We start from the raw sequence: 17,448 nt of genomic DNA, 5'->3' as shown, positions 1-17,448 counted from the left end.
ATTTCCTTTGGACAATTTCATTTAGATATTTTTAAATAAGGGATGAGCACATAAGCCACTCATTTAGTCCTTCAAAAAAAAAATCACTTTGTAATTGCAACTTCCTCATTTTGTATAATTACAAGTGACTTCGCATATTGAAGATGGATCCAAGGTTCACTGAAGCTATCAATCAGGCCTTAGAGAAAGCTGAAAAATTAGCCTCTAAATTATTACACACTCTGAGGAGTCTAAGATTTGTAGCAATGTTATAATCCTAAAGTGTGTATCCACACTTACCCAATCACCAGTCAACTAGGTCCCCCAGCTAATCCAACATAAATACCTCTATACCAGAAGGTCATCATTTGTCTCTCTATGAATGCTGACAATTATTCTGTTTGGTCAATTAATAGTGATTATTGAAGTTGATTCCTTACACCAATACACACCTCCTTTTTTAAACATAGTATAGGGAGTGAAAAAGTGAATTATTTTCCTAAAACCACTACTGATGCACTCTGCAAAGTTGGGCAAGGCATTTCACCCCTCCAAGATCGTTCCTCTATTTCTAAGAAGTGCTAGAGAAACTTAAGCATCTTCCACACTTCCATGAACTCAGAATGAAGGCTACTATGTGATTTCTTTTATTCTGGGCTCATCACTATAGTTCAGTGTTTGTAGTACTTTTTTGATACACACTCTCTGTCCTGTGCCATGCTCCCTTTCCCCTGCTCTTAGGGGAAGCTGCCTGGCAGAGCAATGCCATCTATCAGCCGTGCTGCCACTCATCCTGCCACGACCAAAGACCCGACAGCACAAACTGCAGTCTCTGAAAGCAGCAGGAGTTGCACACTGGGCCCACCGTGCTGGCTTAATTGTCCTAACCTCAGTACAAAAGTAAGGTAGACTCATCTTTCGTCAAGTTGCTATCAGCAACCAGCTGCCAGCAGCTGGAATGCCATTTTTTATGCTGATGTGCGATAGGTCCTCTCTGCTGTTGGGGTGACGGCACACTTTACCACATTCTCCTTGTGTTAAAACAACGCATTTTCTTGGTATTATCAAGCAGTAATATAAAATATTAAAGAGCAACACTGGAAATACCGATGAGGAGCAGACAGATCCCTTTCAGAGCTCATCACTGCTGGCCATTTACGCTCTGGTCATTCAGTGAGCGATCTGCCCCAGCTTATTCACCTTGGTATCTGCCACTGGCCGCTGAACCATGTGCTGCCCATTCCTCACTACTGGAGTTCTGCCCATGCAAGGAGCCTCACTGACAGTACATATTTTGATGAAATAGTACAGTGTTTGTTCACTTTTTGGCTCTTTTCCTTCTTTTCTTGTGTGAGAAGTCAGAAAGGATTTTATTTTTCTTAATCAACTGGAGAGCCAGATCTGTTTTCCTTTCTATACAGCAATACTTTTTCTTCTATTGTTTCTGCAAGAATTGTATTTTTAGTAGTAAAATAAACATAGGAAGCCTGGGGTTCAGCAATTGTTCTTTGGTAACTGATACTAAGAAATAAAAAGCAAATGTTAATTTATGCTGCAAAACTTCCAACACAGAGAATGAAGTTTGCTAGTCTCTACAGGTACTACAAAAAAGGACAGGACTGTGCACAATACATTTAATGTTACATTATTTCTGCTAAGTGTCAAATCTGAACTTCATCTGGGGTGCCCCACCTGGAGAATGAAGATGCTCTTAAATGGACTTATGCCAACATCCACTTGATATTAGGCAAGAGCTATATACAAAAAACAGAGACTTTATTGAAGAAGCCCTTCTATCAGAACTTTCTAGCTTGAATATTTACAGTATAATCTCCTGCCTATAACCACCTGTGACAATTTACTTAGGAAATAGCTGCAGCTGTGGAAATCACAGGAGTTCACTTTCCACACATCTTTTCTTTCAAGTAAAAGACAAATGCTTGCTGTGTGGCTATACCTTAAGACTCAGTTTCTTGTCACTCTAGCTCAGACAGCACCGAGTGATTTCCATATGCTGTTATTCCATCGTGTTATTTACTCATATGACACTTATAATAAACCAGCATTTCTTTTCTTATGAACTGAACACACCAAGAGTGGCTACTGTACTGAATACACTTTAAAAGATGAAAGCACTGGACATCAAAGTCTTTCTTTGTTACGATGCCCAGAGTTATAGCCGGTTCAAGTGGGGTTTCTCCATGCATGCTGGCATATCATTTGCCATGGAAATCAATGAAAAATTTGCAATAATACATAATCAAGACAGGACACAGCCACATGTTCATCCTTTCTGTTTGATTACCTACCTTCTTCTGGCACAACTTTGCTGTGTGTTATGCATTAGAGGCTAGTAAGAACTTCCAAATGAGCTTTGAATAAAATCAAAGAGTGCTGGTATTAATATTCATGCTATTCTATTCTACTTTTGCCCCAAAACGGCACACTTGACATTTCTAAGACTACTTATAATCCCCTCACTATTTAGATTGGTAACTTTGGAGACCAGTGTATTACATTATTTATGCACATATTCACTGCATTTGCTGTCTAACTACATGACTAGTTCAACCTCTTCAGTAATAGGTTGACGCAGGAACATCCTGTAATGCATAAAAAAAAGACCTTTCTATTTAATATTTCTTAATCTAAATACCTTGGCTTACTCTGCTACTTTTTGCATGGACCCATGTGGAATGCCCTTACTAAATTAAACATTCTCCAATATTGTCTACCGCTGTCTTTCACATTTCCAGACCCTTAGATATTTCTAGATTCTGCCTGTCCTTAGAAAATTGTCAACAACAACAACAAAACCCAAACCCCAGTGCTATTGCCAATCCATTTGTCTTAGTACCTTTGTTTTTTATATAATGAAAAGTTAGCAGGTCTGTTGCTTTGAAGCCAATCTAAGTCTCCATCTGGATGAAGTAATAACGTGTTTTAAAATATACTTTTGAAAATGTGTATACATTTCAGCAGAGGGAGGAAAAGAGGGGAGTGAGAGAAAGTGAGTCTGCCTGCTAAAGAGGCAACAGGCTACAATTACGTTTTCAGTATGCTTTCAGGTTTATCTGCCATGAGAACCTTCCTCTACTTTTGCACAATTATTTGCACTTTCTGAGCCCTTTGTTTAAGGAACGTTGATGTGTCTTTATTCATGGTTTCATTACTTCTGCTTACTGCTACCTTCTTCCTCTACCCTGAGTCTGTGACATATGTTTTTCTTTTCCCTACTATTTCACACTACAAATAAAATGCTTTTGGTCTAAAATGAGTCACCTATTAACAGATTACAACTATATTCATTAGCTTTGCATCTGTGAAAATCACAGGGGTCAGCACACACAGACCGCAAGTGATGAGTTTCACCCTGGGAAAACCACCCCCTGACGAAGGTGTCCCCCCTTCCAGCACACTGGGACCTGCTCTGGGGGAGGGCAAGCAGGGTCTGAACTCGCCGCACTGCCCCACAGCAGGACTTCAAGCTTCAGCCTCACTCCGCAGGCATAGCACCGAGCTGCCCGGATCAGGCATGGCATGGCTCCTACTGACCCAGACCTACCCCACCTGGCTTGACTCGGCTCACTGTTCCAGATGTATTTTGATGTGCCTGCCTCTCATTTACCACTGTGGGACAAATGCAAATGATCTATACAAAACACAGCTCTGATTTACTCGTCCCTTTCTCATGAGGATACTCTGAGAAGTTCGTAGTTACTTCAATTAACAGCTACGTGGCTGACAGAGACTCTTTGTCAAATCATTAGGGCTTAAGGTCACAAACCCTGTAACCTCGACAGATAGACTTAAAATTAAAATCTTTAGCAATAAACTTTAAGCATTGCTTCAAAGATGGTAAGAAACCTCTACTACCTTTGACAGTAGCAAGTCTAAGAATGTAAGCACATCAAACTGAGGATACCGATGCCGTATGGTTTTCATCACAACAGTAACTTCAATTTAGGTTTAACACACCAAACCGGACTGTGTGCTGCTGTTCCACATTTCACTTTAATAAAATGCCCAAATACTGGGATCAAATCATGCTTATGACTTGTAGGCAAGAGCACAACAGAGATGCAGTTCTGCAAAGTGCTTTTCCCCACCTCCTGCCCAGGGGTGGGACTGGCTGGCAGGACGAGGCTGTAAGGAGGGTGTTTTATCTCTACTTCCCTCTTAGACCAGGGAAACACAAGAGGCAGATTGTCACTGCAATCTGTCTTTGAAGCACAGCAATAGCAGCTATCACAAAGTCTTTGTTTAGCTTTTCCCTTTCATCAAATAGATGAGGAAATATGCAGCACCTGAACCAGAGCTCACAACACAGGACTTTTCATTGCTCAAGTCTAAGTTCATCAGCATAAAATATATAATTCGATTAGAGTTGGGTGGCAGAATCATAGTGCTTTAAAAAAAAATGTTTAGTAGTTCCCACAAGCTACAAGAGATTGAGTCCACCTCCTATGAGTGCCTATGCTCATTAACAAAGAGTTTCAGCTTCAAATTCTTGTGTACACACACATGCACATTTGTAAGCAGGGTCAAAATTCAAAGTGTGTACTCCAGTTTGACTTCCCCTTTTCTCATGTCACGTATTCATCTATGCAAATCAAATTTTACATTCAATATTTTAATGTGAAGGAACAGACAAACATCTACGGCAAAATAAACAGGATTCATACCGTGCTCCTCTGCTGAAATGTGGGGAACAAATAAACTAAATTGTGACTGGGAAGATGTATTTGTTAAACTCAGATTTCTGACAGACAGTAATTAAAAGTTAAATCTCTCATCTTTTAATAAATTATATAAAACTAGTTTTATGTGCTCCTATTAACATAGAAATACATTTTTTGGTTTTAATATCATGTAGTAAATGTGAAAACCCTTAATGCAATATATCTATTTATAAAATGTTAACCATTTGGATGCAGTATTTGGATATATGGTGAATTCATAGTTCAAGTTTACATATAAATGTGACACAAATCTCTGATCAAGATCTATTTAGGCATGCCCCATGTAAACTGATGAACATTGACATCCAGCTCCTATTGTCACTTCTTAGGACCTTTGTACAGTTCTGACATTATAAGCAGCAGGTGCAGGGAAAAAGCAGAGAAGTAATTAACATAAAATTATATTACATTATGCCATCACCCAACAGGTGTACTAGCAGGTGATCTTTCTAATTATAATGCACTCCAGCATTTTGAAGGCCGTTATTCTTTCTACATAATAACCTGTGAATACAAACCATTTTTACCTCATTGCACAGGGACTAATAGCCGTAGCACGGTAATTGGAACATCCAATATTAATTCTGTGAATACCCTCCTTTGTGGTGTACTTTTGGAAAAAATTCAAATGTAGGAAGATTAAAGTAAGTACCTATGTTAATATAGGTAGGCCCTTAAACTAATCCATCTGAATTTTTTACAGCAGGGCTGGGAACCTGCAGATCCTATTGTATCCAATTCATATCCCAAGATTTTGTACAACCACTGAGAGAAAATGAAGATGGGATGAAGAGGAAGGGAAGATGAACCAGAAGCTCTAAGTAACATTTTTCCTGATGATCTATCATATTATCAAGGTCCAAATAATTTTTTAAATACTCCTCAAGATGACCAAACATTTTGAGAACTAGAAGAAAATACTGTAAGTATCAATGACAATTATTATAACAACATATTTAGTAATAACAACAACAACAACATATTTCTCTGTCTCTGTCTTGTAATGAAACAAGTCCCAAGGAAGATAGCTGGAAATATTTCAACATAAGAAACTAACTCAAAGCTAAATTCCACATGGGATTCAAACCAAAAACTGCTGGGATACGACGACAGAAAGAAAATTTGTTTTATCTGATATACGAGTAAGGCTAGTTCACTTTCAAATTTTTGCATTTAAGAAACCAAAACCGTATGAAAGCTCACAGATTCATTTTCAAGCTTTTAAAAATGAACAATTTCACTGACAACCATTTTCACGAAGCCCCAGTTTACAGTTACACAGCAGAATTAGCACCTACCATCCATTCAATTTTTGACTTGAAGCCATACACATAGCTGACTAGAACTCAACACAACGCTAGGTGTCAAAACTATCACGATGGAAAATGAAGTCTCCAAAAGTGGATTAGTTGCTGACAGAACAGAAAAAAAAAAAAAAAAAAAGAGAGAGATTACTGTAGTGGCAAAATGAGGCTACTCACTTTGTGCCAGTCACAAATGTAGCAATTTTTGCAGCCATGCTGAGAAGAGGAAACTCATCACAAGGGTGAAAACTGTAACATATTTTTCAGAATGATTCCTGCCTCCATCTACAGAGGTGAACCACGTACATTCAAATCCAGTTTCTGGCTCGCGTAATTCTATCATAAGATCAGATATTTCTGATTTTCAAAAATACAAGTCCTTTGATCTCCTGCAATCAAGCCCCTCTGAATATATTTGTCATTCTTATGCTCTGCTTCCAATCCAGTCTCCTTCGTTCAGCCACAGCATGCTGTGTCCTTGTTGTTGGAACAATTTGTTCCAAAGACTCTTGCTCAAATAGTGTAAATTCTCAATTCCTGGCTTTCTCACCGACTCCAGCTACTCTGTGGATCATTCAAGGTAATTACGTTTCTGCTTAATTCAGTGCCTGACTTCTATCTGATTAGTATCATGTCACAGGAGCTTTGACAGAGCTTAAAAATGGAGTCCAATAGCTCATTTGTAAATGCTTTTGAAATACCTGTAGCAGTATAGTAAACTTCTTCCGTTAGCTGAGAAACTTTAATAATAATAATAATAATAACAACAATAGTAATAATAAATCCTCTAAAAACACTACTGCAGACCCTGGTAATAAATATGAAGAAAATGCTATTTTCAGATTACCTTCGGTCTTTACTGCACCCAATTCTTGAGAACAGAGAGAAGTTCTGCTTAAAGTTTAGGAACCTTCCACATCTCTTTAAACGAATTCCTCTCCACCGCAATGATTGTACTTTTCCTGAGTCCATTTACTTTTCAGTTCATGTTCTTTCCCTGCATTGTCGCTTCATCTCTTCTTCTCATTTATAATTGAGGAACTTCTATTCCATTTTCCCCCTAGTCTAAGTTCTCCCCAGGCACTGTCCATGTCCCTCCCCTTCTCCATCCATTAGTCACAGTACTGTATTTACTGTTCTGGCCAAAACTGCTTCTCCCTTTACATTTGTTGTGTCTTCTGCTTTCCATATCCTTCTGCCAGGTCTGCTTTTATTCAAGTCAGGCAATTTCCTTCTCATTACCAGGATTCTAGAATTGGGTGTCATTAGGCATACAGGACAACTCCTTGCTTTCAGAGCAAAGGATGTATCACAGAAGCTCCTGCTTGTACGAAAGCCTTCTCACTGCATGCAATTCTCAGCTTTTATCTACAAAATCTAATAGACTTAACTCAGTAATTCTGCATTATATTTTATCAATATTCGCAGTGTGGCATTTTTTGCATCAAGAAAAGAACAGCTAACAGATTTGTAAAGAATATATGATATGCAGTCAAATAATTCCAGCTACAGCAGGATAACAGCTCTTGTGGGTAGGAGTATCAATACAAACAATATAACTTCTATTTCTTAAGGCTTTGGATTTTATTTAACATGACTGTTTCATTAAGAAGCTAGGAAATAATGATATAGTTAGAAATTGAAGAAACTGTGAAATTGGTGTAAATCTGGAATGAAAATGGTACTCATGGAGTGGGTATCACTGCTGAACTGGAAACACACACCAAAACAAATTCCACTGTGCATCATCCTCAATTCAGTATGAATCAATATTTTGTTTTAGGACTTGCATGTTGGAAGAGTGACTGCAGGTAGCAAAGCTGGGATGGGTTATTTGTGAGAAGCTAGAGATTAATATTGAAATTCAAAATCATCCCAACAACTTGAAGAATTGGTCTGAAAAAATGGGATGCAATTCAGTAAAGACAAGTTAAAGGTCCGGTGTGCAGGCAGGAGTAACAAAAGCACACAGAGAGCCCTGCATTCAAAGAATGACAGTCCAGTACTTCTGCAGAAAATAGTTTTGAAATAAGAGAGGCATTATGGACAAAAGTCAACAACATAATGGAACTGCAAAAGACATCTTACTACAGCATAGAAATAAAATCATCTGTATGACTAGGGAAATAATGGGTGCACTCAATCTGAAACTGGTATAGCCTCTATTAAAATACTGTGCTCCACTTTGGGCGCTATGTTCTTAAGAAAGATGCAGACCAGATGGAGAGAAGGCAGAGGACAGCAGAGGGAATGATCAGACGTCAAAAAAACATAGTCTATAAAGAAGCTTAAATCAACTAAGATAGCTTTTCATAGACAAAAATAGAATCAAGAGGAGACCTGTTCAAACAAATGCACGGAAGGTGCAGAAGTACTTCACATCCACTGGGAACAGGGTAATAAATCACAGACTTGAAATGAAGAACAGGAAATTCAGAAAAGATATGCGGAAAAGCTTGCTTATGGCAGGGACAGTTAGCCACTTCGAACAGAATGCTTGCAGAGGCTATGAAATGATTAGATTTTAGGGAAAGCACAGACGCACATTTGTCAGAAATTATTTAAATCCTGATCTTTGGAAGAGGAGCAGTCTAGACAAGATCCTCCCAAAATTCCTTCCAATTGCATTTGCTAAGGCTTTTCTCTGACCTGCTGCAGTGGAACAATTAATAATATAGAGCTACTATTACACAGATCACTGGGATAACAGATAAAAATAGAAGAATTGCATGATGCATTTTAACTATTAATGACATGCATGGGGCACTAATGTAACACCAGCATAAACCATTTGTAAAAACCTGTTACACTTCGAAAAAGCTCCGAAATTCTTATATGTACCATAGCCATTATGGAAAAAAAAAATGTCCTCAGCAGAGTCTAGGGGGACCAATTATTTCCTCTCTTTGCATCAAATACAAGTATCAAACAGATACCAGTCTTTGGCTGAAGGAAAAATAACAGGATATTGCTAATGGAGAGACCATAACATTTAGAATCAAATTTTAATACAGAACACAGTAAGTCCAATAAAGAAACTGAAAAAAAATCATTTTTGATTATTCAACCTTTCACATTAATCTGAAAAAGTAAATACTATACAGAGCCTTTTGACTTCTGCATGGATCTCTATGGGCAGAAAGCTGTGCCCAGATAGACAAAGCAGGACTGGAGGATTAACATATTAAGCATCCTTCGCGTGGGTCTCAACAGAGAAAACTCTAGTTGTACGCTCTCAGTGCAATTAAAAAAAAGTCAACCTATAAGATTAACAGACACTTACCAATCCAAAATGTGTGCTATTTTAGCAAGCTGAGAATCATTATTGTTGAGTTAAACTTCTGTACTGACAGCTACAGAAATTATATTCTACTCTTCCTATTTTGTAGGTATGTGTATATATCTGTATGCTACAGCCCATCAGTGTCACCCAACATATGAAATGCTACAGACAGCTTTTCCTCAGAAATCTGGAAGGCACTTTTTCTTTCAGCAGAACAAACCCTCAATCTAGTTTCAAGGAGTTGTAAGAGACAGCTCCTGTGATTCACCCCTCCCCTCAACAGAAGCACTGCTCGTTAATCCAGCAGGAAATAACATTTGCCAGGATTGACAGCTGTGGATTTGTATTCAATTCCCAAATTAAAAACCAATGACAGGGCCTAGTTCAATGGAGATGTCAAGCAAAACGAAGAAAGTAAAAAAACCTGCTGCTTTCTCTGTAAAATACAAAGATACATACATTTTTGATAGCAGTACTGAAAGCTGGGAAGGGGATATAACAGGATTAAAGCTGCATGCAAAGTTTCTCCTGAGCTTTTTTTTCTTTTCTTTCCTTTAAGTAACTCATATTTTTGTAATTTTCCTCTTACTCCTAATACAGATTTTAAAACACGTTCAAATCTATTTCAATAGCTACTTAAAATACTGCAGCAAACGTTATGTAAAAAACTCCACAGTCAAATCAGCAAAATCTTAATATATAACATTAATTACCATTCAATTAAAAGAAGCATTAATTATGCCCTAAATATATGAAGAGACCAAATGGCACAAGTTCTCATATTTCATATTAATAGAATGTAAGAGCCCATCATGAGCAACTTATAGCAGAGCAGTAAGAATCAGAGGTGGAACAAGCCTGGCACAGAAAAGCCAGGCAGTTCTCTGGTGCTGTAACAAACTGCTCTTAAGAGCCCAACGCTACTTCTGTCCAGTTCTAACAGCCTTTGGAATAAATCACAATAGTTGAATTCTTACTTGGAATTCCATTCTGTAATTATCAGTATTTCATTCCTAAATTCTTAATAAATACTCCTTTTACTTGCTGAAAACTACACCTTACACATACTTTCAGATGCCCGTGCTTCTCCAACACACTGCTTAGAACATTAATTCACACTCAAGCCACTTCAGAAATTTGTGACACACAAAAAATGCAGTATTTTTACTTACTGTTACTTACCTGTAAGAAGTGATCTTCCGTAGGTTTGTAACGGGAACACGATAGCCACACTCTTCTAAGATCTCCTCGCATGCAATTTCTTCTAAAGAAAGGTCTGGCTTGTCTACAATGCCTGCACAGAGTTCATAAGTCACTCCTACCACAGCAGGTAAGGGATCCTCTACACGAGATAAACCCTCCTTGTCCTGGTTCTCAAAGAGCTCAGGATGATGTCTTTCTAGTTCGCACATGTAAACAGCTTTAAAAAAAAAAAAAAAAAAAAAAAAAAGAAAATAAATGAAGTGGTTTTTGAGTTTATTTGTATTAATGGAAAAAAATATATATATAACATATGAATTTTGCCTGGGAATTTACAGATATCAGAGCATCAAGAGCAGCAAATATTCAGTAGAATTATCTATTAAAATTATCACACACTAAAAATGGACCGAAAACTTTAGAGAATAAAGGTTATTTTGCCACTTCTGTAAATTTATTCTTTGAGCTCTATTTGTGCTTTTATCATTTAGAATGAGATCATGCACACCTTTAAAACAAATTAAAAATAAAAATAGGAAGGTAGTTCATCCAAGAAGTCTACATCCCAGAAGCTCCAAACAGCTTCCATTTGCTGGGCAATGTGGATATCAGGATTTAATTTAAACTATGCAATTATTTTGCAGGAAAGTTGGGTTGTACATTATGTACCATGTGCACAATGATGAGTCTTTCAGCCTGTCAACTCAGCTGTTATTTAGAAAGGGTATGAAAAGCATGTATGTTTGTTTGAAAAAAAAAAAATCCTCTTTTGAACATATAGTTCCTTGCACAGATTCCTGTGTGGAGTTTGAAAAAGACTTCTTGAATTAATCTACAAACAGCTGCCACTGTAATGGACTCCTAAAGAAAGTGCAAATGCCAGATTTTAGCCCTCATTTAAGCAAAACCTCTCACTGATGTCAGCAGAAATTTTGCCTGAGTTGGAACTGCAGGACTCATGCAAACACACAAAGAATCATTGTTGATAATTCCAGATGACGGTAACTTTAATTTACAGGTATAATTCCATTTAAAATTTCTTGTCTACCCCCTTGTTTTTCTTGAAAGGTTACCATGAGGATGTTATAAAACACCCTGAATAAAACTATTTTAAAATTTGAAACAATTTTTATTCCATTAAAATATTTTACATCCATATTTCATGTATGTGTAACATGGTTTTCAAATGAGCTCACCCTTTATTTCCCCTTCTAAATCTTCTACAGCTGGCATATAAAAGAGCTCAAGTTCAATGGACAACCTTTTGTTCTTCCAGTTACTGCATTTAGCTCATTATTTCTTAAAACTGTGGTACACAATCAGATCCCTAAAGAAATGTAGCATAAAAGTAGCACAGTGACAACTTCTCAAGCACTTTCTGTATCCCAGAAATTGGTGCCTAGGCTTCTTCTGTAATACAACTCAGAAGGGTCGTACAGTGGACCAGCACTTCATGGGAGCTGTCAGTCTACATAGAAACATGAAGTGCAGAAGAGTGTCCAAAAATTCATCATTGTCTGGCACTCAAGACCTTCAAAGCTGTTTGCAGTAGGTACACCTAGGCCCTTGAGATGCAAGGATTTAAGGAAAAAAGCCTCCAGTTTTTAGATGGCATGGGTATAGCTCAGTTTTCTTCTTAAAATGGAGTGAGGAGGAAAAAAAGTAGTCCATGCAGAGCCTGAGGGACAGATCCTTGAAAAGTGAATATTGTTGTTAATCCAAAAATCTTTTAAAAGCTATGGCAATTATCACAAATGACTACCTCCAGGATCTCGTTGAGATGAGCAGAATACTCTGAAGATTGTATTGCCTTGTCAGTACTGCCATGCCTTTATCAGCAAATACAGAAAGGCACAAAGCACACATTCCAGTAGAGGACAGGCACCAAACCAGGATGCAGGTAAGAGTGTGGGAACAGAAATATGAAACTGTGATTACAGTAACTCTCTGTTACAAGCCTGCTGAATCCCTGAAACCCATCCTGTCATTCCAGCAGGCACCTGCCATTCTCCTTCTCCCCCAGCACAACTGGGCTCCATGTGGATCAAAGTTACATTCCTGGAAGGACCCAGTCGAGCAGTCCTCCTCAGAGCAAAACCCTGGAATATGCCAGCGCTCGAAGCACACTAACAGCTTTTCTCTGCAGATAAGGAAGAAAACAAGCAGTACTCGTCACTTCTTTAGAAGTGTACAAAAATTAGAGAGTGTTCACTAGAGAATCAAGTGTGAATCCATCATCACCACTCCTGGAAAGGTTCAGACTCAATTTCTCTCTCATATAGAAGCAAAGCCAGAAGGCCAAGTTGCCTGCTAATATTAGGGAACAGAGGAGTCCCCCATCTCTCTCCTGCAGGTGGAAAACTGACTGCACGGCTGACACGCCAAGGGACATAAAGTTACTTCTGCAAGTGGGGGACAAGGGAAAGACAGCTCCACCAAACTGGTTGAATAAGATGGTTACACCTATTCAGAGCAGTCTTTTTAGATGATCCATAAAGGGATTTGTTGCTCTTGCTAGAGAGAATAAAGTAACAGCCTGGACTTGGGGGGGTTAGTGGGGTTCAGCTGACTGGGGAACGTGATAGCTTGCATGTAACCTTCAGATTTCTCTTTGATTACACCAGTGTTTACTATCTCCTGAAACAGAACGTGGCTTATGACTCAAATCTTTGATACTGCTTCCTTTGAGTCAGTGCAAAAACAAACATCACAATCCAATAAAAGGTAATTATTCTTACAGTGAAAAAAATAGGGCGCATGTCCATAGGTATTAAGGCTAGCCTTACCCCAGAACATACAATTTTATTAAAATTAAGAGTGTGTGGTCATCTAACTGCTATAACGAGCATTGTCTGAGTCCTTGGTCAGCAAGTAATGTGTGATGAATTAATATGGAAACTACTGAGATATACGTGTAACTTTCCATTCTCCGTGCTCTTTCCAAATATCCCATTTTATGACCATTCAAGGTGGCCTAAGTCTACAGTACACTGAAAAATACAGTCCTGTGTGCCTCACCAAGGTTGTGTGCTCCCGCCACTGCTCAAGCCACCATGAGATCTTCGAGGACAGTCAGATAAGCTGCCTAACCCTCCACCTTATCTGCCTGCAGCCGTATCAGACCTCTGCTGGGGCTGCATCAGGGCTGGTGCCGCCAAAGGAAACGGGGTGGGAATGCGCGTACGGAGAGGGACAACTGCCTGCAGAAGCAGCGCGGACTTAAATGGGAAAACCTGACCGTGACACCACACCCGAAGGAAAGGCGAGCACAGATGTCACCACCAGGCGTGCAGGGGACGTGCCTGGTGCCTGAGCTGCAGCTGTTTGCTCACCAGAAAAGGGCGGCGTTACCGCCTGCCTGGTGGGACCTTGGCAGGGGCAAGCAGCGAGAAAGCCTTAGCCTTCGCTTCTGCTCTGTGAAACAGGCACCAAGGCAGACAATAACCAGCCGATGGAAATGTAATAATAGCCATGTGAGTCATGGAGGGGCATTGTTGCATTCATGGGGCTGCTATGGGATGTCTGACCCACCACCGGTCCCTATGGCCAGGATTCTGAACAGCTCCAGCCTCTGGAACAGTTCAACTCCAAGAACAATCCAGTCTGCTGAGGCAGATTTGACATTTCCATGGAAACGATATAATGGACTTGTCTGTGTTGCTATTACATACATATATATATATATTTATGTATGCATATACATGTAGGCTTTTGCCTAAGACTGCCTCAAATTGATGAACAGCTATATGAGCGATTTTATTCAGCTGGCAAATAAAAGGCACTGAACTATGGATAAACAGATAAACAAACTCTCCGTGTAATAGCCAACATAGTGCTTCATGATAAATATACACTATTATTATAACAGCGCTGCACAGAACAGAGCCTGTCAAGCTCTGTTGGTAAGCAAGGACAGCATGACACCACCCTAGAAAGTTTTCAATAAAGTCTACCATAAACAGTCTTGGAATGGTTTCTTAGCAACAGTCAGTGAAATATCTTGTGATTTTTTAATTAGCATGCAAACAATATGCATTTCATTTTTAACTTCCAAAAAGTAAATATTGCTTGGAATTAAAAAAAAAAAAAAAGACAAAAAGACTGAAAAATACAGCATATTAACTTAAATTCGTAATATCTCATAAAATGAAACTGTCCATGTATTAGTGAAACATTAGCATAAACAGTCCTGAATTTTTCCCATTTTAAATTTGCAGGTACATAACACACAATAACACAATCTGATTTTATTTATTTATTTATTTTAGAAAAAAAGGAATATTGTGGTTCAGAACAAAAGCTCCCAACTAAATACTAGATAGGTAAAGAAGGAACTTCAAATAAAGGCAACTTATTGCATGATCATCATAGAGGTGTTTGAAATTTCATCCAAAAGAAGACAATGACAAGCCCAAAAGCAGAATGTGAGGCTACCCTCATCATTCGTTTCATCTGTAATGGAAATTTCCTTGGTTAGAAATTCCGACCTATTGAAAAGTGTGGGCTATCGTACAAAGAACAGAATATAGAACAAAGATTTTATCACCACAGATGCACCAACTTTTAACTGCTAAACCCTTAAAGCTTGCTTCACAAGAGAGCAAAAGTAAATCTAAAAAAAGAGGATTACCTGGGCGGAACTGCTTCACCACTACAAAGCACTGCCGAGAAGTGTTAAAGATCAGGATTGACACACTGAGGAAGAAGATAAAAAACAAAAGATCAATGCTTTATGAAGGATTAATGCAGCACTATTAGACTTACATCTTGAGAATTTCATTTTAACTACATAAATACATAGAAGATTTATTACTAGAGACACAATGCAACAAGATCCTTGACCAAAATCCATCAAGAGGAATAGATAATGGGTCATGTTCCCTAAGCAAGTCACTTTTGTCTCTTGCCATATAAAGTAACTCGCCAATCAATTCTTCTCTCCAACAGGAAAAAATAGACAGACCAATTCCAGGGACATGGCTACAAGACAGCAATAACAAGAAAAGAATTTCTTAAAACCATTTTCTTCCCTCCTATCAGGCCCATATTAGGATAGTCTAAATTTTAGGAACAATCCAGCCCCATTCACACCCAGACTTCTGTATAAGCACGGAGCATCTCCTATCTGTGGCTACTTGCTGAACTTGTGCCTTAAAAAATATACCAACCAAGTCCAATTTTGTCCAAATTTAAATCAGGAGCAGTCTAACTGCTACCACATTCTATGGTTTAAAAGCCAGATTTTAATCTTTCCCCATCCTCCCGACTGTTTGAAATAAATGTCATAGGGAAACCCGACGGGCTGAGTATTCAGAGACGCTCAGAAAGTGTGAAGTACTGAAGTTCCCCACTCTTTTTTTCCAGTAAAATTACTCTTTGATTTTACTAGTTAAAAAGAAAAAGAAAACAGACAAAACTCTCCCTCCTAAGTTGGTAGCCCATTAAAACCTGCAAAAACAAGCATGTATTATGCTTATTACCATAGTAGCATTCTGTCATTTGTTATGCCTCACTGTGTGCAATCGGAAAGTTAATTCATTATTCTATGAATTCTACAATAGATTATACTAACAATGGCATATTTGCGGAGTTTAGTCAAACTATTAACCTTCCTTGTAAAAGAGCTGTATATTTATTTTCACTATTTGATTTTATAATGCAGTCTCAAGCTGCCAGAGTAACTGCTACTTGATGATTATAAAAAATAATATTAATGTTTATTATAATAATATAGAAAGACCAAAACAGAAGGGGGAAGTCCAGATGTTAACGTTTATATTCATGGTTGTTATTCTCAAAGAGCTGTACTGCATATTGATGGCTTCCTGCCCCACGAGATGTCATTTGCAGGCAATTTTCAAGCAAAGGTTTTAGCCTTTGGAGACACTGAAAGTGAGTATTCGTTCTTTTTGTAGAAATGGGGTTCCTTCTGACACAACCCCAAAGTATCTGGGAGCTGCACTGTGGGCTGCTAGAAGAGATGAAGTTAAACTACAGTCTATAACGTTTTAAAATTTACTTTATTTTTTTAAATTATTTTTTAATTATTTTCTTTATTTCCCCATTTATGTGGCCATTCATTTTTGCAAGAGCAGTACTGTCTGAGGGTAGACATGGCACAAAAGGAGATAAGGAATTACTGCTACTGAATATATATATATGTACATGTATATATATATATACACATATATATATATTGACCATCGTTCCAAGGCAGAATATGTTGCCTGAAACTGGAGTCAGCAGCAGTCCAAGTCCAAGGTTAAAGGGACTGGTAGGGACTTCTAAAGGATGCAGATGCCCTTTGCCTTTCTTCACAGCCACCAACCCAGGCCCAATTTTTCCTTTGGCATGCCTTCTTCAGCATGTCTCATTAAATAACTCATACCAACTCATTAAAAATGGCTCAGCTATTAGACATTATTTTTTTTTTTTTCCTAAGAGTCAATCACTTGAGATTTTTATGGAACAGATGGGAAAATTAAAAACAATCTGTCAGAATTAAGGAACAGGATCAAATTAAGCTGGAAAGGAGTAGCAGCAAGTTATTACAATTGTCTGCTTCTCACACCATCTTGAGATGAGAGGGTACAGAAATGGCACAAATCTGCAGAACTTTCTATTTAATTACTTTTAGTTTTCTGAGAGACTGACAAACAATTTTGAACATAAATTTACATGTTTTAACAAACCGCAACACACAAGTTCTAATAGTTCTTGTCAGACTTGGAGAGGAAAAGTTCAAAATCAAACCTTCTTAAGAGGAGTGTGACCCTACAAATACTATTTGGTATTTTTTATTCCACAAGAAACAAGATAACATGAAGTATTTCCACACGTTATTATGCTTGTAACTTACAAAATGTCATTTAAAGCTGAATTCAGGAGAATTATTTGAGTATCCCATAAAGCTAGGGCAAGGCCATTCAACTGATCCAAC

The 17,448-nt window shown here is 38.2% G+C and overlaps 1 protein-coding gene across 3 annotated transcripts in view; it reads right to left on the bottom strand.

Annotated features, from left to right (window-relative positions):
* The window catches only part of NUDT14 (nudix hydrolase 14), a 60,276-nt gene that overhangs the window by 2,315 nt on the left and 40,513 nt on the right, over nt 1–17,448 (bottom strand). For all 3 annotated transcript variants that reach the window (XM_027458513.3, XM_072038217.1, XM_072038218.1), the window contains exons 3-4: nt 15,139–15,203; nt 10,491–10,728 (exon numbers count right to left, since the gene is read on the bottom strand). In XM_027458513.3, the coding sequence (XP_027314314.1) occupies nt 10,491–10,728; nt 15,139–15,203 (303 nt within the window). The remainder of the gene's footprint in view (nt 1–10,490; nt 10,729–15,138; nt 15,204–17,448) is intronic.

Source organism: Anas platyrhynchos, chromosome 5, assembly GCF_047663525.1.
Source record: "Anas platyrhynchos isolate ZD024472 breed Pekin duck chromosome 5, IASCAAS_PekinDuck_T2T, whole genome shotgun sequence".
Taxonomy (NCBI): domain Eukaryota; kingdom Metazoa; phylum Chordata; class Aves; order Anseriformes; family Anatidae; genus Anas; species Anas platyrhynchos.
The sequence above is the reverse complement of the archived record's forward strand: the minus strand, read 5'-3'. Positions and strand labels throughout refer to the sequence as shown.